Source organism: Callospermophilus lateralis, chromosome 3 (assembly GCF_048772815.1).
Source record: "Callospermophilus lateralis isolate mCalLat2 chromosome 3, mCalLat2.hap1, whole genome shotgun sequence".
NCBI classification, from domain to species: domain Eukaryota; kingdom Metazoa; phylum Chordata; class Mammalia; order Rodentia; family Sciuridae; genus Callospermophilus; species Callospermophilus lateralis.
This window is the reverse complement of record NC_135307.1, coordinates 116,032,679-116,056,790: the sequence shown is the minus strand read 5'-3', so window position 1 is coordinate 116,056,790 and position 24,112 is coordinate 116,032,679. Positions and strand designations below refer to the sequence as shown.

Here is a 24,112-nt window from a genome sequence, read left to right as displayed (position 1 = left end):
CATGTGGACTTACAAACAAAAACCCAAAGGATATTTCAGTGAAAACAGTTTACAAAGACACTAATTGTTCAAGAAAGCTTTGGGTCATCCAGTGAAGTGTTTGGGTTCTAACAAGCATGGCTTTGCAACTTGTTTGGTCAAGGACATGTCACTTTATTTTTTCAACTTTAATTTACCAGTAAAGCAGCATTAATGACAATAAGCTCTTATATCTACCCCAGACTTTATGATTCACTATGTGCTTTCCCATCTGTTCCTCATTTTACCCTACAATTACCCTATAAAGTAGGAAAGGCAGAATAATTCCTCATTTGGAATGGAAGAAACTGAGATTCAGAGAGATGGGATGACTTGCTCATGATCACACAGTCAGCAGATGGCTGACCTGGGATGGGATGGAAGTCTTAATTCCTAAAATCTAGCAAATTTTGCATTATATTATCTTGCTTTTGGCTAATATTCTTGCAGTGACAAAAAAAAAATCATCTGTTGAAATAGCAAATCCTATTCCAAAGGTAGCTGGCTGGTCACTGTGTTCTGTAAATATATCATTTCATATACTTAGTTCTTTCCTTGGGGAATAAAAGCAGGTGATGAAAAGTATCATGAATTGGAATGTGGCACAACATGAACTTCCATTAGCTTCTATATTTTGCAAGGAGAAGAAATGCCATGTGATGGGGGTCCTGACAACACATACCTAATTCAAAGGTGGTCCCATGTGCTGTCATACTCCATGTGCTTGATCTTCGACCTTTGGTCACCATCACAGAGAATTCATAGAGTGTATTTGGTTTTAAACCAGTCACCAAGTAACTTAAAGTTGTTGCATTTGCATTCTGGAAAATATGAATTAGGAACTTAAAAATTAGAAATATCAATTATTATCTTTTTTCACCCAGAGCAAATATGTCAGTACCTTGTACTTGGTGTTTGCAGGGATGTTGGTTTTCCATCGAACTGTGTAGTACCGGGAGTCTGTAATCTTCTGATGTTTGGGCAGGGAGTTGTCCGCCCATGTAATCCTTATGGTGTCATGACTCAGAATGGAAGCCTGAACTCCCACTGGTGGCATCATGGGAGTGGGATCTGGCACTGGAGTGTATGGAGCATTAATAACAAATAAATCAACTTCAGAAGTGTCTGGGTAAAAAGTAATTAAAAAAGGGAAGTGGCATTTTAACATAAACAAAAATAAAAGAGAAGGGAAATGCAGGGGAGTTTAATGGAATGAAAGATGAGAAATGGAAAAAAAGAAAGAAAATCCAGAGTTAATAGATAACCATTATTCATTCAAAAGAATATTTTCACTTGTGTTTTTAATTAAAAAAAAAATTTTTTTTGTAATATTGGGGACTGAATCCAGGGGTTCTCGATCATGGAGATACACCTCCAGCCCTTTTAATTTTATTTTAAGACAAGAGTCTTGCTAAGTTGCTGAGGCTGGTCTCTAACTTTCCATTCTCCTTCCTCAGCCTTTTGAGTAACGGAGATTGCAGGCATGCGCCACCATACTGGGTTCCCCTGTATTCTTTCAAGAAAAATTTGTAGAAAAATGTTGAGAGAAGCAGTAATTAGCCATGTTCACTACACTACTGCATTCTATAGGCATATTAAAATGTTATTATATTAACATTCTTGAATTTTCTTAAGATTACTTGAAAATTCTACCTCCTGTTCAAAAAAGAACATGAAAAGACAAAAATTGGTTTTAAAATCAAGGATATAATTTCTGAACAAGCAGCACACAGCTCATGGTATGTTTTGAGATTTCAATAAATATGGCTGAATTTGAGGACATGAATTATCAGTGCTAATCACTCCATATGTAAAGGTCCTACTCTCAAATCTGAGTCCTGAATGTCAGTCAGCCAATAGGTCAGTTTCAGACCTGCTGATATCTTGAGTCTAGAGGCTATATGGCAATAATGGCTCACAGCTGAATAAAGCAAAAGGAACTTGTGGCCATTCCTCTTCCCTGAGGAAAGGTAAGCCAGACTATTGCCTACACATTCTACAGCAAAGCCAGAGAACAATTCAGTGATGAAGCTCCATCAGTTAAGGGAAATGTTATGGTTATTATGGGTTCAAGTTACACAGCTTTCATGAACTTTAGAAATTAGAATATTCTGAAGAAAATTAAAGTCTATTCTCATGTGCTGTGTCGATGTAATGCACATATTCTCTAAGTGTCGCTGCAAACCAGGCCAGAATGAGCAGAAAAGCACCAAGGACCATGAGAGAGGGCAATACAAAAAGCTCCCTTTGGGCTTTCTCAACTTTTTGTTAGGTTTGTCAAGTATATACATACTATTTTAAGTTCAGATTTTAAAATGGGTTTCCCATATAGTTATGGTGTCTAGTCCTTCCTATAACCCAAAATCTGAAACAACACAGGGCTTATGAATAATTGTCATATTAAAGTAATAGTCTCCATGTGTGTATTTCCTGTACAATGAAGACTAAAAATAACAGAGGAGCAGCAGACATTATAGTCAAGGGCTTCGTACAAAGACTATCAGGACACATAATAATTAATTACAGAAAATGCACTTTCAGGTGCAGAAATCATTAGAATTCTTAGAGAAATTTTCTTCTTATATGTACTAACTCTTGAAAAAGGTCAGTGGGTTCAATGACTTAAGAACATTTCCTTGTATGTTTCTAGCCAGCAGACTATTTTTAAGCCACATAGAAGAAAATAATTTCATTTAAGAAAGAAGACTACTTATTTAAATATTCTCTTTTGTCCTTATTTTTTTCTTTTCTTGAATACTAAAACTATTTGTAGAAGAACTTGTAGGCACACAGTAGAAGACAGGACAGTGCTACCAAACAAGTAGTAATAATGTTGGTCTGAAGCAGAAGCTTGAAAAAAAAAAAAAAAAACCAAACAAACAGGAGTGGGGGTTATAGAGATGATCTTTTAAAAGAATATTGCCAAGTCTGTGTTATTATGCAGAGCATCTGAAAGACACAGCAGACAATACTGAGTCAAACATGTGGGCAACAAATGGAAAAAAGCATTTCTAGAAAGAAATTCTTTTGTTTTCAATACTTTTAAAAAAATGAATGATTCTAATATATTTACTTCAATAAACTTTCTCATTCAGAATCTAAATTAGATGTTTTATATAGCTATAGAAGTACATTAATTACAAATGGGTAATTCAAATTAAAAAAATGAATATTTGATTCCTTATAATAAATGTATAACTGATCAAATGGATAGTGCCTTTGACTTTATACCTTTTACATAAATATTAAACATATGAAAGGTCCATAAAAATATTTTCCCAATGAACTAGGATAACTAGTAAAGCAAATGTTGGCTTCACCAATCACATACATTTACTGCAACTATTAGTAATCTATATAACTCCCCTAAAGATACAGAGGTCCTTTCTTTTTTTTTTTTTTGATTCATTTTAGCTATAACCAACATGCCTGAAAAATGAAAATTCACTTTTAATTCTCTCAAAACTATGCCTGTGATTTATAGATCCTGACATAATAAAGATGTGCACATATCTACAAAGAATGACTTACACAACAAACTTAATATTTTCCAACAAAGAAAACAAGAATCAATAGAACTTTCTGTTAAAAGCTTACCTTCCCATTTGAAGTCTGCACCTAAGCTGCCATGTTCCTTCCACAAATACCTATCAGTAGGCTTCATGCCAATGTTCTACAAAAGCTACTGGTAAAAAGTGCTGACAAACAGAGACAGAGAGGATATCCTACCTGTGTGAGGCCTGGTCACAGCACTTTCGTACAAGGGGATGCCTTCACCCACGTTGTTAAACGCTTTCAGGGTAATCACATAGTGAGAGCTTGGATCTGAGAGAAACAAACAAGCCAAAATCAGTTTTAAAAATCCCCACTAATGAATTTAAAAAATTCAAAGATGATTATGCACAATTTTAACTGTGGAGGAATTAAAGACTAAAATTTTTTATAGGGGATTATTTTGGGATGTTAGGAGATATACAGATGGAAGCATACATAGTACATTGAAACTAGCCAAGTCAACTTCTTGGATTTAATTTCAAGAGTAAAATCTGTACTTGAATCCTCTTGGCCTCTTATATATTTTAGTAATATTCATTGTATGGTGGAGGGCTTAAATGAGAATGAGTAAATAGGATTTTCATGTGTTGGAAGCATATAGGTGGAGCTTAAAATCAACCCCTTTCCCTTCCCTAAAGGACACTGAATGGAACAGTAAAGGTAGAGAAGCAGGAGATAAACTTCTGAATGTCCTCAACACTCTAGGGGACTTCCAAATCCAGAAGGGTCAAAACCTTATGTAGTCATCATGCAGACTTCTAGGTTGGACAAAATATGGCTCAGGGTTTTGTGTGCTAGGAATTCTTTGTACTGTTTTGTAATTTTTCTATAAAACTAAAATTATTATGCGATAAAAAGTTAAATAGAACGACACAATGTGCACAATTATGTCCTTTACTCAGCAAACATACCCAGATTTTCAATGGTGTAATAGCGCTGTTTATAGTCCACTTTGATAGTCTGGGCATGAGGGCTGCCAATGCCATAACCAATGGCATAACCTCTGACCACAATGTTCTGATTCTCTGGAGGAGTCCAGCTTACTACGATGCTCGTGACAAGCGGGCGGACATGAAGAGAGCTAGGCACTTCAGGAACACGAGTTTCTGGGAAGGAAAGTAGAAAGACAAGATGAGATCCACTTTACTGTAGAATATTTTACCATCTTTGGGGAATGGTGTTCAGCCTCCTGCCAAACTATTTGGGGATAAGTGTTCCCCTATTTGGGGTCAAGAGTTCAAAGAGAACCTGCAACGTATAGTGAAATGTGGCTTATGGTTTTAAATGCATCCAAAACAAACCTTAATAGCCCTAAATACAAGATACTGGACTATTATTATGGAAGGAAGACAAAGATTCAGAACGTCTTCCTGGTAGAGAAAAATAAGTTGCCTTTCAATATTTTCCCATCCTTTGCTCTACATCCCACTGCCAAACTCTACCAGGTATAAAGAGAAAGAAAACATCAAGCAATTAAAAGCCTGCTGTGATTAGGTGATTAAGCAACCCATAATGGCAATGGTACCAATTATTTGGTTTCCTAAATAATCTATAGGTCAGAAAAAATGGAATTTGAGATTCAAAATTGACTCAGTTGCTAGGAGACTTACAGGATTTTAAAGAGTAGCAATTCATAATATCTTTCACATGTATTACTTCAAGGCATAAATTACCACCTTAACTTAAAAATCTAGTAAATTGAGACTTGGAAAGAAAATGAAGGTCTTTTGTCTCCCAAGTTTGACACCTGCCATAACTACACACAGCCACATGAAGTAATTTATTGAATAGACAGGTAAGAAAAAGGACAAGTTGTCCAAAACTAGGAAAATGGGAAACCACAATTCAGATAAAGGTACAATTGATGTGGCTCAGCCTTAAATTTTAGATTATTCATCTACTATTTAATGGAAGTGGTAAAAAACAAACAAACAAACACCCAGATAAAGCATCTGTATGCTTTAATTTGCTCTCTTTTGCTGGAGGAGTCCAGCTTACTACGATGATGCTTGATGCTCCTGACTAGCAGGTGGACATGAAGAGAGCTTAAAGGAATAGTTCTCTAAAAGCTACTAGAGCAGGGGATGGGGGGTGGGGTGGGTAGGGAATCAATTCCAGGAATCTTGCTGCTTTATAGGAATGACAATAGTATAATACATTCAAGTTCAGAGATTTAAGTCAAAGTGGCTTTCCAATCTGACTCACTGACTACATTTAATACCTAGCAAGTGTTGGTACTGACAATTATTTGATCTTACCATCTAAGTCACTTTCAAATGTTTCAGTAGACAGCCAGTCAGTTGCCGGGCCTGTACCATTGACTGTTAAAGCAGCTACTCGGAAATTGTATTCAGTCCCCCGATCAAGACCTGAGACCCAAACGACAAAAAATAAACAAACAACAAACAGGCTGAAATAAGAGCCTTGGAAAACAAAAGATCAATAATCTTTCAGTAAAGCAAATATCTCACCCATTAACTCAGTTCATAGCTTGATAAAGTTTAACACAGAACAGTAGTGCACATCTTCACAGTAAAGGCTGAATGAAGCTTGCACACCCATGAGAAAAAAACAAAAATGACTAAAGATCCTAGTAGATAAGAGATTTTTGTTTAGGATCTTGAAGGCACCTTAGAGATCATTAACTGGAATCCCTTAATTTTCTTAGAAAGAAATGTAAGGCCAAAGATAATCAGAGTTATTACAAAGAAACAAAGTCAGCTGGTTCAGAAGATAACGAAAACCCAGAAAAGAATGTTAAGATATAACTCCTATCAGGTTACCTCTGGTCTTGTAACACTCATATAACCATAGCAGAAAAATTTTAAACATCAAATATGGCCTAGAAATCTGTTTCTCAACAAATAACTGTCCATATGTATTTTTATTAGGCAAAAGAAGGAAAAAAAAACTTTCTATTATAAAACTTTTAATTTACTACCAGTTAATAAAGTATAAGATTTACTAATGCACTAAATACAACAAAGATCCATATATAAACATCTACCCTTCAAAAGAGGACAATAGTTAAAAATATAATTTTTCATACATTTATGCATACATTTTTAGAGGACTTAAATTCGATATTGTGATAGGCCTTATAAAGATATAAAAATTACTGTGCTTCTCCATATTCAAATATTGGGATCTTAGGAAAACAGCATAGTTCAGAAATTTCAAAGACACACTGAGAATGTAACTTGGCCTGGATGCAAGATATGCCCTGGCTCAGTTAACCAATCTTGGCACACGGTTTGGAAGGAGAGACAGAAGGTTTTATCAGTTTTGAATCTGTTTGCCCACAAGACAGCAGAGACAGAAAGAGGAATAAAATGGCTAGGTCCAAGTCAATTTTCTTCCCTGCCTTTATCTCTGTACACAATGAACCAGAAAGTGCTAGAGCTGGCTACACATGAGATAACAGCCTGGATTACTAGCAGACATAGCTCAGTTAAGACCCTGAAAGAACTTTAAGTAGTCATATTATTATTTTCTGCCTTTTTGAGAATTAGAATACATGAGAGATAGCATGAGACAGAAAGGTATATGTAAAGAGGACAAGATGGGTTAGGATTGTGGCTCATTGGTAGAGCACTTGCCTAGTATTATGAGGCCTGGGGTCCGATCCTCAGCACCACATAAAAATAAATGAATGAATGAATGAATGAATGAATCCACCGGAGCTCTTCACCAGAAAGGACCTAGGAGGACCTGAATACCTGAATGGTGCTGATGCCTTTCTGACTGACCAAGAGGATGAGGAGCTGAAATCTCCAAGAATGAAGAGCACAGGGGACAGAAGAGAAGCTTTGGACTTGAAGCGGGTCCATAAGCGTAGAAAGGTGAGCTGTTACCTCTGGCTGCACTGCCAGTTTGTGCCAGAAGCAGCTTTCTCTAGTTGTGGTTTTGGTTTGTTTGAAATCTCAAGCTAATAATGTATAAGTAAAGTGGGAGCCAGAGCCACTCTGGGGGGCAGCTGGCCCTCAGCCTGGATCTCTGGAGGTTTATGTGCTGCAGCACAGAAACCTGGCAGAAGGGGCTCAGCTTTCACGTGCCCCTTCTTCTGCTATGAGGCAACAGCCACAAGGGTGGAACTGCATGTGCTGCCCTTTCCCCGGCTCCATGCAGTGCTGCCTGACCATCAGTATAGGGCAACCAAGGCAGAAAGTCTGGCTGCTCAGGCTAGTGGGGGCCAGGGTGGTACGGAGCCTCCCTGGGGGATCAGAAGCATCCATAACCAAATGCTCTGCTGTACCATAGAAGCACCTGCACTCACTGACCAAGAAGCTCAAGAACCATCACCACAAGCCCAAGAGCTTTGGCTCCTTCAAACAGTAGGGTTAATAAAGGTTGTGGGGACAGCTTTTGGTGTCCTTGGAACTCTTAAAAAAAAGGCCAAGAGTTCCTCTCCCCCTAAGTAACTGACAGAACAAAACTAAAGTATATAATACATGTTTAATGATATGACAAAATGTGTAAGTACTATCACAACAATTACTTCTGCCTAAAACATAATCATAAAACTTATTACTTCGGGGGCTGGGTTGTGTTTCAGCGGTAGAGCGCTCGCCTAGCATGGGTGAGGCCTTGAGTTCAGTCTTCAGCACCACATAAAATAAATAAGTAAAATAAAGGTATTGGGTCCAACTGCAACTAAAATATTAAAAAAAAAATCTTAGTACACAGGATCTTGGTAATCCATATTGTTCCTTAGTACTTCAAGCTTTAAGTTACATTTCAAGATCCCTGTTTTTGTTCACCATTATATATCCAGTACCAGATCATGAAGATTAAATGTTGTTCATCTTGTGAGTATTTGGACCATGCTTAAAAAGAACAGCTGTTAGGGAATTTTAGAGATGCTTAATATGGTTGTAGACTTGAGTATGGTCTGAGCAGATTCCACCCTACCCTCTCCTTCATTAGTTTAGTAATGCCTAGATTCTGTCCTCCCCAACTACATGTGGTTCAGACAGAGTCACCTTCTTTTTTCTCAAGAGTCTCCTACAGAGAAACCTTACTTTTTTTTTTTTTTTTTTTAAGCTAACTGTATCTCCCCTATTTGGGGAAGAAAGAGGAGAATTTTCTGTGGTTTACAGGATGAATCTGTATTTGGTGCCATTTTACCAGATATGTAACTTGTTCTGCTGTATATAAAAGGCAAACTATACTAAAGAAACTACTCATGATAGAATTTTCTAAAAATTCTATGGTAGTGGGGCTGGGGATGTGGCTCAAGCGGTAGCGTGCTCGCCAGGCATGTGTGTGGCCCAGGTTCAATCCTCAGCACCACATACAAACAAAGATGTTGTGTCCGCTGAAAACTAAAAAATAAATATTAAAAAAATTCTCTCTCTCTCTCTCCTCTCTTAAAAAAAAATTCTATGGTAGCAAATATGATTATTGCATTGCTGCAGCTATTCATAAACATTCTTGCAGACCACTAAAACATAAGTGCTGTCAATGTTATTATAAAAATTGTTTTGTAAACCTCTGTTACAATTAGATTAAGTGGAATAATTTCTATTCTTATATATTGCTGTTTTACTTTTTCAGATTACAAAATAGCAACATATGCACTCAAAAAAGAAATGTGGAAAATACAAGGAAAAAAACAAAAATCAAACACAATCTTACCATTAAGAAATGGTGGAATCTATAAGGTGTTTTCATTAAATTATAACAAGTCTATTTTCCATTAAATTAAATCAAGTGACTATTAAAATTTGGGGGAACCATTTTTTATTTATGTAAGCCAACAGCTCAGAGCACTTCTTAGACTAATATAATTCAATGTCTGAAAATGACATTACTTCTTAGCTTCTGTCTATATGCAAAACAGCTTACCTTCGATCAGCTGAGACAATTGTGTCCCGGTAACCAAGGTCTCAGTGACATCACTTTTTCGGGAGGCCTTTCGGTAGCGAATCTTGTAGCCAGTAATCTGCCCATTCTGTGTGGCTGGAGAAGGTGGCTGCCAGTGAATCATAATACTCTGGGAAAGACAAGATTATATAGGGAAAAGACTGAACATATTGAAAGGTTGGTCCTAACTGTTTTATTATTAACCACTCAAAAACACTTCTTATTTTAAAACTTCCAGTGGCAAAATGGGGAGAATATAATTTCCAGCAGTGCACTCTGGACCAGTGATCTCTGGGTATTTTGTCAGAATGAATATGTTGGTCAAAAATTCCAGAAAAAAATTTCAGAGGGAAAGTATAAGAGGTCAGAAGCACATTGATTAGGAAGTAAACTGTTGTTAGATATATATATATTTTTTTTTTGTACTAGAAATTGAAACCAGAGGCACTTAATTACTGGACCACATCCTCAGCCCTTTTTTATTTTGGGACAGGCTTTTGCCAAGTTGCTTAGGCCCTTACTAAGTTGCTGAGGCTGGCTTTAAACTAGCATCCTCCTGTCTCAGTCTCCCAAGCTGCTGGAATTACAGGCATGCACCACCATCCCTGGCTGTATAAGATTTTTTTTTTTTTCTGTCTCCATTGCAAAATTGCTGAAGTTAAACAATTTCTATCTAAAACTCTTCAAAAAGGGGATAGCTGATTGTTTCTTCAAGAAGGAAAGAGTTCTATGGTACTTTATGAAAGGACCATTTCATTTGTCGATGGATCCTAGAAGGGGCTGTGGGCCTCTGAGAGGCATGCATAGCTTTACATGTAGTGAACTGACCAGGGACAGTATGGGCAGACACAATCAAACCTATGTGTCTGCCTGTAGTTCACACTGGGCTTGTCTCACAGGACTACAGAACCATGTCATCATAAACAATTTATTTCCTTCTGCCGAATTACTAAGGTTTTAGTTGGTTAATATTGAAAATGTTAAGCTTACATAAAAATAGCAATTTATTTGCAGGAAGGCTAAAAATGCATTGGCATTAGAGAAAGAAAGTAAAGTTAAATGGAATCAATGAGTTGGGTCCTATGATCAACTTTACTGGCAAATGTAATATTTATGTTACTTCGTTTCTTTGCTTGATTATGAGTATTTTCAATTATGTTCTAATTTAATTGGTTAGTATTTTTTAAAAAAGCAAAATGATTATCATAGCATTGGCATTTATTGTTCTGGTGATTTCCCTTGTAACCTCCCCCTCTGTAAGCACCTGAGGCTCAGTAGTATACCAGTAAAGTGAATGGCAGAATTACAAAGTTTTACCTTTGAATTTCTAACTTCTAAGGATAGATTCTGAGGAGCAGCACTGGGAACTGAACAAGAAAAACAAGAAAAGAAAATAAAATCAAACGTTAATTACACACACATCACCCATCATGGGATTGTTTTTGGCTAGACTTCACACAACCATTATGTACCTCAAACATTGACTATGTGACCAGAAGGTTTCAACCTAGTTGCCAATAATGCCGTCATGATGACAATCACAGGGGGATGAAGTGTGGCCGTGTTTGCTTAATTTTAAAAAATAAGACACTTTCATATGAGCATGCACTGGATATTACAGAATGTACAGTGGCTCTACACTTTTCTAGACCCTGAACTTTTCTAGACTCCAGATGTATTCTGAATCTTAAGTATATTCTTCTGAATATTTGTCTTGGGAAAGAGCCACACATTCTCTGGAACCAAGTCTAATGAATGTAGCAAGTGACTGAATTGGGTAATGACAATATGGATCAAAATAAGATGTACATAAATCAGTGAGCTTGGCTTTCTTGTGGGATTCCTAAACTGGTTTTGAAGGCAATTCCCAAGAGAGGAAGATATTTAAGCAATGACAGCTTTAGTAAAGTGAGCCATCTGGCTTCCTAAGGCAATTATGTATCAGGGAGCATGCATTTAGATGTGAGAAGCTTGGGACTATTGATTAAATAGCTGTATAACTTTAGTCCCTCACATATTAGAATATAACATGGGAGTATCTCAAAGTTTATGGACTATGTACTCTCCAGTATCTTTCTTCACAATGATTACAGTAAGCTAAAACAACAATAAACAGCTTAAGTAGACTTTTCTCTACCACATTTCTTTTCTGATCCATCCAAGGGAACTTCTTTCTTCCTTTCTCTAACATTAAGTGATTAGGTATTTATGTGCCCACTGTGCTAAAGCTTCTGGAAGGCAGAGCCTTGCTTATTGTAGCTTGTGCCTCAGGCCTCAACCCAAAGACGGCTGGAGAGGGTCTGGAGTGGGAGCCAGGCACCTATGCTTTACAAACAGTACATTCATGATCCATTCATCCACTGACTCAGCTGCAGAGGCACCTAACAGAGTTGTTTGTGACTGCTGTCTTTGTCAGCATCCTTAGAGCTAAGATTTGCTACACACTCACTATAGTGCAGGTACTTAACAACAATTTCACAAAGGGGTTTCTATTACTATTTCCATCTTATAGATTAAAAAATTATAGATGAGGTTCAGGTAAGTGAACTTGCCCAAGGCATTAGTTTCAGCTGGCATAAAAACTAAGATTTGCCTTACTCCAAAGTGCTGCCCTAAATCACCATGCTAAGACATACTCAGTTCCATTCAGTTCCTGTAGGTTCTTGGTTGACATGACAACCCACTCAACACTGTTAAAAATTGGCTCATGTGCAGTTTAAAAAGCCTATAATAAGCATTTTCCCCTCAACTTTTTACAAAAATTTTGACCAACTGGTTCATGCAGTTGGCTAGCCAAACTATAGTTTTTTATTTCTTTTTGCCCAACTTTGTATCCTAAAAAAGTCAAGCCCAACAGAAGAATGGCTTCTTTAGAATAGAATAATGAACACTATATATTCTGTTCCTGGTTACCAATTATTAATATTATGTGACATCTGCTTTACTTTTTTCACTATAAATATATATACATACAGATTTACCTATCCACATATTATTTCTGAATCATCTGAGAGGTGGCTACAGTCACTATGATACTTCCCTCCTGAACACTTCAGAATATATCTCCATGAATCTCTAAAGAATTAGGACAGGCTCCAATAAAACTACAATACAATGATTAAATTCAGGAAATGTAATCTTGACACAAAATATTAGCTGATAACATTTCTAATATTTAATATTGCCTAATACTGTGCAGAGCTAACATTAATTATGACAACTGTGTTCAGTATGGCTGCTTTGTCTCCAGATTCAGTCAAACATCATTCTTATTTCATGTGTCTTTACTCTTCTTTAATATAGGTTCTAGAATGATTCTCCATCTCACCCCCACCTTTCTCTTTCCTAAGACAAATATATTTTAAGAATCTAGGTCAGCTTTTAAAAGTAAGGAATAATTTTTTCCCCAGAACATCCTTCTATTTGGATATATCTGATTGTTTCTATTGTGTTCAGATGTGTTTTTTAATATTTTGGGCAGGGACACAACAGAAGTAAGGCTGTGTCTTTCTTTGTGCATCACATCAGAGGCACAAGATGTCAGTCTGTTCCTTTATTGGGGATATCAAGTTAGATCGTATGCTCAAGGGAGTCAAACTATAGCTTCTAAAGCGCAGATATATATATCTATTTATCTCACTGGATTTAGCTTAGTTTCATCCAACAATAGATGCTTTTACTAGGGGTAATGAACTCTGAACTCTGATATTTTCTATTTTATTCTAAAAATATTTAAAAAAAATTCTGGTCTTGACCTACTTGATCTTTTTGGCAAGCTGCAGTTTGAAAAATATAGCTCTAGATCATAAGTATATATATATAACTTAGGTTAGAATTCAGTCACAGGTGAGAATGAAACTCAGAAAATACTGAGGATACAAGAAGATTTAGTAAGTAAATATGATTGCTAAGTTGAATAAGGGCAGCCTTCCAACAGCCCTGAAATGGTCTGTGGAACCAACAATAGTATTTATTTACACAGAAGACTTTGCTAAAAATATAAGCACCAAGAACCTATTTAGTACCAGACACTGTATGTTCTATGCTTTCTTGGTGCATCTTTAGAGCAACCAATGAAGTCAGTGTTATCTGCATTTTACATGTGTGGGAACGTGCTCAGAAAAGTTAAACAGCTTGACCAAAGTCACACTACCAGTAAAGGTTAGAAATAGGATTTTAGCTGAATCTTCTTTACATAATCTTACTACAATATTGCTAGGGGCATAAAGCATAGTACTTTGTTCCAAAAGAAGAAAGACTTACCATCTGACAATGTTCGAACAGCAACATCCTGTGTGGAGACTCCAGGACCATGTTTATTGTAGGCCACTACTCGGAAACTATACTCTGTATATTTTTTCAATCCATTAAGAGTGTAGGAGTGACTTGAAATATCAACATCCTTGAATAAAATAAAACACTGTTTATATACACAACTCTAGCCAAAAGAAATGCTATAAAATAATGATTAACTATACAAAATCTATATTCTTTGCAATATAGTTTTATCACTTTTATAAATGCTATTTAATGGTTAAAGCAGATTAAAATAATTAATACTGGCACTTTACTTAGAAATATCACCTTTTGTTTAGTGACTCTTGCTGGTAAAAACTACAGAGTAAATCATGTTACAAAGAAATAGACCCTGACAACTTTGTGTTTCCTACACATCTTTTCCCCCACTTTCACTTCCCAGTCAAATAACTATGGAGTTTGGGAAATATATTCCAACTCTTTATTTAAACCAATGGTTTATAAATGGCTTCATTTTATACCTGTTCTTTATCAGTTCCTTTTTCCATGTAGTACAATTTGTAATTTTGAATTTCCCCATTGCCAGACAATGGGGTTTCCCATGTGACAGTGATGGAAGTAGGAGATGTTGCATAAGCTCGAATGTTAGGTGCTGGGCCAGGGAGCTGGACTGGAAAGAAGATTTCAAGACAGCAAGACACAAATGAGATTTTTTGCACTCCTTAATAACCATTCTCATCAATACTATCATACTGGCCATGTTTTAGAAACAATTGGAACTAAGAAAACAACTGACTTGATTGATGTGGTATTAGGCTAATACATATATAGTAGAGTAGGAGCATGACATGATCAGATCTGTGTTTAGGAAGCACATGTGAACAGTAAAGGAACAAGATTAGATAAAGAAATATTTTAAAAACAATTATCATTTACTAAATGCTTACCAGTTAAGAATTCAGTTCTTTACATGCTTTTTTTGGTCATTTATTTTTTTGCTAACTCATAAGATGAATATTATTAGCATCCCCATTTACATTTGAGGTTTTGAAGTTAAGAACCTTTACTAAGTGATGGGAAAGTTATAGTAGTGGAACCAAAAGCCAGGCACTTCCCAATTCTAAAATAAGAGCTCAAAGTCATCAATAAGGAGATTGCTGCAATACTGTCAGTAGGATGCACATGATTGAAAAACTGAACTGGCGGTTGACTGATTGAGCAACTGCTGTCAAATGATGGATGGTGTACCCGAATCTTATTTGTACAATGGCTCACATATTGACAATTTCACTGAATTCTTTTTTTCTGACTGACAGACTCTAGTTCCAATTTATACACAAATCCTGCATAGTTGCCCATGTCTACATTTCAGTAGACATCCCATATTTGAAAACAATTCTCTGGCACTAGTGTCTCTGTAACAGGCATCCATAAGATAAAAGCTTGGAAGGGGGGAAAACCCCTAACAAAATGTAAAACTGGCTTTCTTGAATAACAGCACTACAATTTAAGATTTGTTTTTCTACGGAACTAGAGGAACCTGAATATAGTTACTTGAACAGTTGTTTGCTTTATTTAGTTACAAGTCATGTTATTCAATTAATGTTAAGAGCATATTTTGTTCAGCCTGACAGGCGGCATTTGTCACACTTCTGCAGCAATGGAAAACTTTCCTGTAACTTACTAAAGGGGAAGGAAAACACAACAGCTCCTAAATTCCCTTGAAATCACTTTCAATATATTCATTGGCTAAGTGCAAGCAAATACAATCCTAAAAAAGGTGCTAATGAATTCTTTCATTTCAGCTGTACAATGAAATAATAAATGGAAGAAATTTTAAGTTGGTTTATGAAGCTAAATATGCAAAATATTTTCCAAGGGCTGACTCCAACATTTATACCTCCCTCACATAAGCTGAATACCTCCAGATGAAATGCAAATCCCTCTTCATTCCCTGCTACTCGTTTGCTAAAACATGTTATAGTCTTTCTTCAACCTGAAAATATCCTCACCAGAACCTATTGCCCCATCTACCCGTATTCTTAATTATTTTCTCTTTAACCAAACTCCCTGAACAAATGATTGTGATGCCTATTTTTCTTGTGATGGCCATATTTGACAGTGCTATGTATTTACTTGTCTGTCTCTGGTGTCAGACTGAAGCTCCTTTGGACAAAAGTCAAGTCTTACTCTTTTTTCCATCTTGATGGCCTAATACAGTGACTGGCACATATTAGGCACCCAATAGTTACTTTTCCTTAATCTTTTCTTTCATTTCTCAATCTGTCAACAACCCTATAGTCCAGGGGTTCTCAACAATTTCACACACAAAATCTGAAATGATAATGAAAGCTGCAGATTCTTTCTAAGGGAAATGTGAATGTACAGGCACACAAATATTTTTGTGTAATACTCAGAAGATTCCACAGTTCCAGGATAAAACCTTGCAGTGGATCAAATCCTGTGGTCTTTCCTTCACTTTCATCATGACTCACCTTGCATGAGCATGGATACTGTTTGATCCTATTTCTGGGATTTGGGTCATACAGTTTCTTTTCTCAAAAATGCTAAGTTCAAATGCTTCAAGGTCAATCTCAGGTCTCATCTTTTCCAAGAATTCTGCCTTGACTTACTACCTTTTGAAGTAAATTTCCATCTCTCTCATGTATGATGCCTGCACAAAAAAGCTTATGAAGGATAATTGAGCTTAAAATTTAGTGTAGTATTTCTGCACTTATCTGAACGTGGATAACTGTGAAATTCAACATCCTTTCTCTGTGAGAAGAACACATTTTTTCCCTTAAATTAACTGGTGGATTCTGATGTCCTTGTGTTCTTGCTTCTTATCACTGAAATGATCAATGGCCTTCTATTTTCATTGCTTCTTCTATAAGAGGAGAAATCTTATCTTCTTTATCCCTGTATCTCTAATAACCTGCAGAGTACCTGGGTTATGATAAACTCAAATTTTGATCAATGAGTGATTTGCTAGAGCATTGTAAAGCTCTACAGCTTCTTGACTTCATTTATTCTAACCATCAGGGAAAGTCTTTAAATTATTTCTATAATTGCACTAGTACATTCATTCATTCTGTTTAGTTCCTAGGTCATTCGTTTTCATAAATGTATCTCACATGCTTTCAAAGCAAAATCTTTATTACCAGAGGTTTGTGAACAACAACAAAAAATCTTGTGTAATTAATAGTAAAAGTAAACTGGAGAATGTTCTGAAGAAAAACAGTGACTAAAGTTAAAGGTAAAGGAAAACCAGTGGTTGGTTTTTAAAAATGACAGAAGTGTAGAAAAAGTGCCAACTGGGGAAAGCATTAATTATGACTTGATTATTTCTTATAATTTCAGGCCTATAGTTTACAACCAAAACTTAAGGTATACAGGACATTTATAATATATACCAACCTGATACTTGTCTCACAAAAAATCTTAAAAATGTAGTTAGAAGTACCACTGTTAGTACAAAAGACCAAAGGTCCAAAATAAAGGGTCCAAGATCTTTTAATGAGTGAGATATGCATTAGGACAGGGAAATCTGGCTGACAACAATAATAAATATCCACTTTATGTGCAAGGCAATACGTTATATGAAATATCCATAAAATAAGCAAGATATAATCACAACGGAAGGAAGAAAGTGATAATTTGTCTCAGGGTAGACAGGATCAAAAGAAAGATTACAGAAGGCATCTGAGCTGTCTTAAAGGATCAGTACAATATGAATATGTAGAAAAGTATCTGCAGAATTATACCATCTCATACTATTTGCTGCTGTTTGATGAAAATTCATTTTGTCTTCCCTAGTTCTTAAGGACCTGAAGATGAGGAGCTATCAGCTTCTGCTTTCCTATGGTATGCAAGGCTTAACGTAAAAGAGACCTTCATATAGGTCTCCCTCTGCAAAGGGCTGACAGATAGGTGGAAGAATTACCTTCAGGCTGTGTTTCTACTCGTAGTGGAGCTGAACTCTCTCCGAAGCCATGTTTATTTTGAGCCACAACTCTAAAGACGTACACAGTCGCTGGCATTAGATTTTGAATGGTTACCTGCATCTCTCCTGGGCGACTGGTATTCTCAACACGTTCCCTTTGGACAAAGAAAGGTTTGAAAAAAAATAGTTATCGATTAGAAACATTTTAAGAATGTACAATTTCAATTTCACATCAAAATTTAATAACTTAAGTAAAAGTAAATCTCAACCAAATGAAACTCTGAGTGGGGCGGTATAGCAATGCACAGTAGAATAAGGAGACTGGCGAAAGAGCACGTCATATCTGACAAGTCACTGATGTCCTTGCTTGTTACTGGGATCACTGATTACAATCACTGCTTCTTTTCAGATGTGGCCCAGGGCTCTCAGCACCATTTCAAATGGGGCAGCTAGTCATCAACTTTGTAGGCTTTAGAAATCATTAAGGGTTTCTGGTTTTGTTTTGGTACAGAGGATTGTACCTAAGGGCACTTTACCACTGATCTATCCAAAATCCTTCTGAGACAGGATCTTGTGAACTTGTGATCCTCTTGCCTCAGCCTCCTGAGTTGCTGGGACTACAGGCAGGTACCACCATGCCCAGCTTAGAAATCATTGAATTTTAAGGAGTTAATCCCAGGGAAATGGACAGAAGGTGGCTGTAGGCATCATCTGATTTTCACAGAAAATATCAAGGAATGCTGTTTGAGTAAGAGATTCTCAATAAAAACAAAGATGTATGGCTGGGATTGTGGCTCAGCGGAACAGTGCTCGCCTAGCACGGGCGGGACCCAGGTTCAATCCTCAACACCACATAAAAATAAAGGCATTGTGTTGTGTCCATCTACATCTAAAAAATAAATATTAAAAAACAAATAAACAAACAAAAACCAAAAAAAAAAAAAATCCAAAGCTGTAGTGTATTGATTTTTAAATTGAGAACAAAAACATTAAAATTTACATGTAACTCAACCTATAAAAAAAGATAATTCAAGGCATTAACTTTTATAATTCCACCTCCCTCCCAAAATGGGGATTGAACCCAGGAGCACTCTACAACTAAGGGACATCCCTAGACTTTTTTGTTTTACTGAGACAGGGTCTCACTAAGTTGTCAAGGCTGGTTTTGAACTTGAAATCCTCCTGTCTCAGCTTCCCAAGTAGCTGGGATTACAGGCATGTACCACCAAGCCTGGCTATAATGTAATTATTAAATTAATACACTTTTTGAATGATCTTCAAAATGATTTGAAAGGTTTGACAAGTCTTATCACAAAATTAAGGCAACAAATTAATCCAGCTGATCCAATGTTATAGGACCGAAAGTATAAAAGTGGTTGTCTAGATTCTTTATAAAAAGGTAGCTTCTACGTTCTGTTTTGGGGGTTGGGTTTATGTGTCCAGTATAGCTTCATAATTATACTCAGACTATTATATTTGCCATAATGAAAATAAGATTATAAAAGAGTTTTCAACAAATACTGTGAAGAAATTTGTTTTAGATAGTTGTCATTCACAGAAGGAAGACCAATAGAATAGGGAAATGGGCCTGAGGGAGGGAGAGGAAGAGAAAAAGAGAAGGTACTGGGGACTGAAATGTAGTAACTAAAATTTCATGTATGATTTTATGGATGATTATGTCAAAATGAACCTAAGTATGATAACTCTAAAGCACTATTAAAGCCTAAAAAAGAATTGTCATTCATGTCAGAAAAGATATGAACCTATCTTGAAAATGGAAAGAATCCAAAGCTATGCTGCAGAGAAAATTATTCTGAATTATCAAATCTGCTGAATTAAAATTCTTACTTCAAAATATTGCTTATTTGGGGTTGTGGCTCAGCAGAAGAGCACTTGTCTAGCACGTGTAAGGCCATGGGTTCAATCTTCAGCACCACATAATAATAAATAAAATAAAGGTATTGTGTTCAACTACAACTAAAAAAAATATTTAAAAAATATTGCTAATTTGTCTTTAAAATTGCTGATTAAAATTTGCTTAGGTTTATGTAGATATATGATATTTTATTGATTATATATAAACATTTGCATTTGAGATTTAAGTATTTTCAACCATTCTTTAAAAAATTTACAATAATACTAGAGAAAGGGATGTAGCTCAGTGGTACAGTACCTGCCTAACCGCACAAGGCCCTCAGTTTTATTCCTAGCATTGCAACAAAATAAAACACACAAAACCAGTACCCACTATAATCAGGTCCACTAGAAAAGAGTATTATGGTAATAAAAATTATTGTTCAGAGATACTTGAAGTATTTATAAATATTATGTTCTTAAACTTCTAAATCACACGATTTAGAAGGAGGGTATCAACTGTTTTCTTATACTTTGAAGTTTCTAACACTTGATCTGATTACAAATGATTGCTGTTTAAGAGGAAGTATCATATTTTATAATTAAAACTAAAAGCTCCATGAGAGAGCACATAATAGGTCTCTTTTGCTCTCCTTCTATATAAAATTTTAAAACAGGTTCTTTCCCAGAAAGATAACTTGGCAGGGGGTGCTCTTTTATTTTAAATTGAAGTGAAAGACTCTCATTCATATTCACATATTTAAGAAGCACTAGGCGGAATGCTCAAATGAGGAAGCAGTCTTATACATGTTTATAGAATGAATGAAAATTTGTCTTCTGATGTATAAATCTTAGAGAGTAATATCATCATATTATCTTTTGTTTGTTCCTACATGAAAGGGGGAATGTGTGAGAAATGAGTGAAGTTACTAACACCTGAAAAAAGATTCTACAGAAGCATCACTATAAAAATAAAATCAGTCATAGGTATAATTCCCTAAGATGAAGAACACAGTGTCTGAGAAGGCTCTGACATTAGATTGGTCTGATGTCCCAGAACCAAGTCTCTGTTGAGGAAAAAACAAAACACAAAACCCAAAAACCTTGACTTCAGGCCAATATCCCGGTAGTGTTAAAAGGGCAATTCTCAAATATGTGGGATTACAGTGAAGTTTAAGGAAGGGTGTGATAGCTAAGAGTTGAAAGGAAAAGGTACACTTTATATTAAGGCAATGCTGGGCCAGAAATTTGAAGATCTACTTCCAGCTGAGCAATGCTACTAGCTTACAAGAGACTATGGGAGTCACCAGGTATTTCTGAGCTCCATTTTCCTTTATGAATTGAATGAAGGAATGAGATGGGTGGATAAACTTTTTTTAAAGAGCCCAACAGTAAATAATTACAGATCAAAAGACAAAATGGAGGATACTGTGTACTTACTTATATAACTTTTCAAAATGTAACCATTTGAAAATATAAAAACTATGCTTAGTTCTTGGGACATAAAAAGAAAAGCTCTGATGTGACTTTGGGTCCATAGATTGACAAACCCTGGACTACACTAACAGATCTCTAAGGTTTCATCCATGTCTAACATGATATCAATATCAGGCTCAAGCAACTCAGGTTCCTAAAGAACTATGGCTGATGACTGCCCTCTAGCAGTTGAACTGTCAAATGCAGGAAGTGTGCAATTTTGCAAATGAAGGTAGTGGCATACAACCTTACAATGAATTCTTTTTATGTCTGTGAAGTAACTTATTACCCTTGTATTTTAGATGAGAAAATTCAATCTTAGAAAAATTAAATAAATTCTGTTTATAAAACAATAATCCAGGATATAGTCTGACTTACAGAGTTCTTTACTACTCGTACACTGCCTCTATTCAGAAATTACAAACTTCAAATAATGAAGTAACACTATCACAGTCTCAAAGGATCTTCTTTTTAAAATTTCCCTTATCCACTCCACATCACTGCTCTCATCAACCACCACATGTCTACATTAACATAAGTATTACCTAATTTGTCTGCCTGGCTCTATTTTTTCCCTTTCTTATCTTGTATAGAAGTGCTGCTAACACAAAATGTTCAATACAATCACATTGCACACTCGCTTGAGAGTCTAAAATGGCCCCTTCTCATCTACTTATGTCCAAATTTTTACTGGCATTCCAATGTCTGGCTTCAAATTTCCATTTTATTTTTTTTATTTGTTCTTTTTAGATATACATGACAGTAGGGTGTATTTTGACATATTCCTCCACTTTATTTTAACCTCTTGCTAAATCTCTGGTCAAACTAGCTTTATGACTGCCCTGTTTTTCTTATAGCAGAAATTCAGATGCAACGAGACCCTTACCTTGCATTATCCCTTCCTTTACACATAAGTTGCCTACTCCTGCCAACTTAACTTCTATATTTCTCTCAACTCCAACTTCACTTATTAATCACCTCTGCTTAACTCCAACCCATGATCTAATTAAAAAAAATAAACATAAGGCTAATCATTAAAACATATGAATACAAAAGTATATGTGTTTATATATGTATATATATGTGTACACATACACACACAAACACAAACACACAATTTAAAAAAATACTAGTTCTCTTCCTCACAATCTAAACTACCCTGAAACCTAACTGGGACATATACATTTTGTCCTATCTTATTAGATCCCTCTGGGCCAGGGTTTCTCAACCTTTGCAGTACTGAGATATGGGACAATATAATTGTTTGTTATGTGGCTGTCCTGGACATTGTAGGATATACAGGACTGCATCTCTGGTCCCTACCCACTAAATGTCAGTAAGTACCTCCTTAACTCCAGTTGCAAGAATAAAAAATGTTGCTAAATGTTCTCTGATGAATGGGGGCAAAACTGCTCCTGGCTGAGAATCACCGTTCTGGTGATTCTATCTTTTAAAAGCCAGACAGTTATTTTTGAGGGAAATGTACTTCTGGTAGATTGAACAAGGACAAAAGTCCCATTTTGGAAATAGAGCTTGTTATGCAGAGGACTTACTAAATGTTTTCTTCATTTTGTGAACTCCTATGAGATCTGCAATGAGATTACAAAGTCTACTGGACATGTATACACACATTGAAATATATAATTCATCATTTAAAAAACTCCTGCATCATACTTCATATGGGTTTACATATATTATATGCCCATTCCTCTACCAATGGATTCTAGCTTACACTGTTTCCCGTTTTAATCTTATGAATAATACTATAATAAAAACTTTTGCACAAGTGTCCTAAGCACATGTATATCTCTATAGAAAAAATATTCCAAAGTATAATTATTGGATTCAAGGCTATGTGCATTAAAAATATTTGAAAGTTCTGTCAAATCATCTTCCCTAAAAATTATTTTAATACTCAATGGCCTAGAGTAAATTTTTTTCAGCCTTCAATTCATTTAATACTGGATACTTGTCAATTTAAAATTTTTGTCAGCCCTCTAGATAAATAAAGATAACTGTCATGAATTTCCAAGATTTCTAGAGTTGGTGAAAAACTTTAAAAAAGTTTTTAAAAAGTTTTTAAAAGTTTAAGGGCTATCCACTAACTTATGTGAATTGCCCGACTGTATCATTTGTCTTTTGGAATATCTTTTATGATTTATAGGAACTCTTCATATAGATTGGATATCAATACAAGCTTTTATAAATGTTACAAACACTTTTCTTTTTTTTCTCATTATTTTTTTGTGTGATGCTAGGGATTAAACCCAGGGCTTTGTGCATGCAAGGCAAGCACTCTACCAGCTGAGCTATAACCCCATTCCTAAAAACACTTTTTCTAACTTGTCACCTGATGTTGATCTTGTTTATGTTTTATTGGATGGAATTTTACAGTTACATAAAATAAAATGTCTTTCTTGTTATTTCTGGGTTTTCTATCTTTTAAAAGGCCCTTCCCACTCCCCAAATGATAAGAATAGTTTCAGTATTTTTGTCTAAAATATTTATATTATGTTAATGTATTAATATATTTGTCTAATATATTTATATTTGGTTTAAAAATGATCTATAATCCACCTATAATGCTATTATACACAATAACAATATAAAATGGGAATAGAGCTTATTTTCTTACCAAATGGTCAAATACCTCAACACGATTTCATGAATAATGTATTTTTTCTCCATTTATTAAAACTAATTTGTCCAATTAATAAATATTTATTTAGTGCTACTACATGCCAGGTTCTGTTATAGGTGCTGGGAACACTACTGAACAAGACAGACACAATAAATAAGTTAATAAAAGAAAAATTTCAGAGATTGACCCCCCCCCCAAAAAAAAACCCTCAAAATAACAACAACAACAAACAAAAAGGCAAAACCAACAGAATAGGATGACACGATGGCAGCAGTGTTCTTAATAACTGGCTCTGGTTTATAGCACTGTCACTATAAAGACTCCCACAAAACCCCATTTCCAGCTGCCATATCATGTCATGAAGTTTGGAAAATTTCCTGAAAATTAACAAATGATATGTGAATAAGCTGGCTCTAATATATCACATTGTAATAGTGACAGAAGGGGCTAAGTTTGGGTGGGTATTCAGGAAAGGCCTGAAAAGGTGTCCTCAGATGATAAAC

At 35.6% G+C, this 24,112-nt stretch overlaps 1 protein-coding gene across 7 annotated transcripts in view; it reads right to left on the bottom strand.

The window, feature by feature from the left end:
- Neo1 (neogenin 1) overlaps positions 1-24,112 on the bottom strand; it is a 233,109-nt gene that overhangs the window by 35,991 nt on the left and 173,006 nt on the right. For all 7 annotated transcript variants that reach the window (XM_076851062.2, XM_076851066.2, XM_076851063.2 and 4 more), the window contains exons 9-18: positions 17,639-17,793; positions 14,217-14,365; positions 13,702-13,840; positions 10,756-10,805; positions 9,421-9,568; positions 5,832-5,942; positions 4,485-4,679; positions 3,748-3,843; positions 920-1,095; positions 701-839 (exon numbers count right to left, since the gene is read on the bottom strand). In XM_076851062.2, coding sequence (XP_076707177.1) covers positions 701-839; positions 920-1,095; positions 3,748-3,843; positions 4,485-4,679; positions 5,832-5,942; positions 9,421-9,568; positions 10,756-10,805; positions 13,702-13,840; positions 14,217-14,365; positions 17,639-17,793 — 1,358 coding nt within the window. The remainder of the gene's footprint in view (positions 1-700; positions 840-919; positions 1,096-3,747; positions 3,844-4,484; positions 4,680-5,831; positions 5,943-9,420; positions 9,569-10,755; positions 10,806-13,701; positions 13,841-14,216; positions 14,366-17,638; positions 17,794-24,112) is intronic.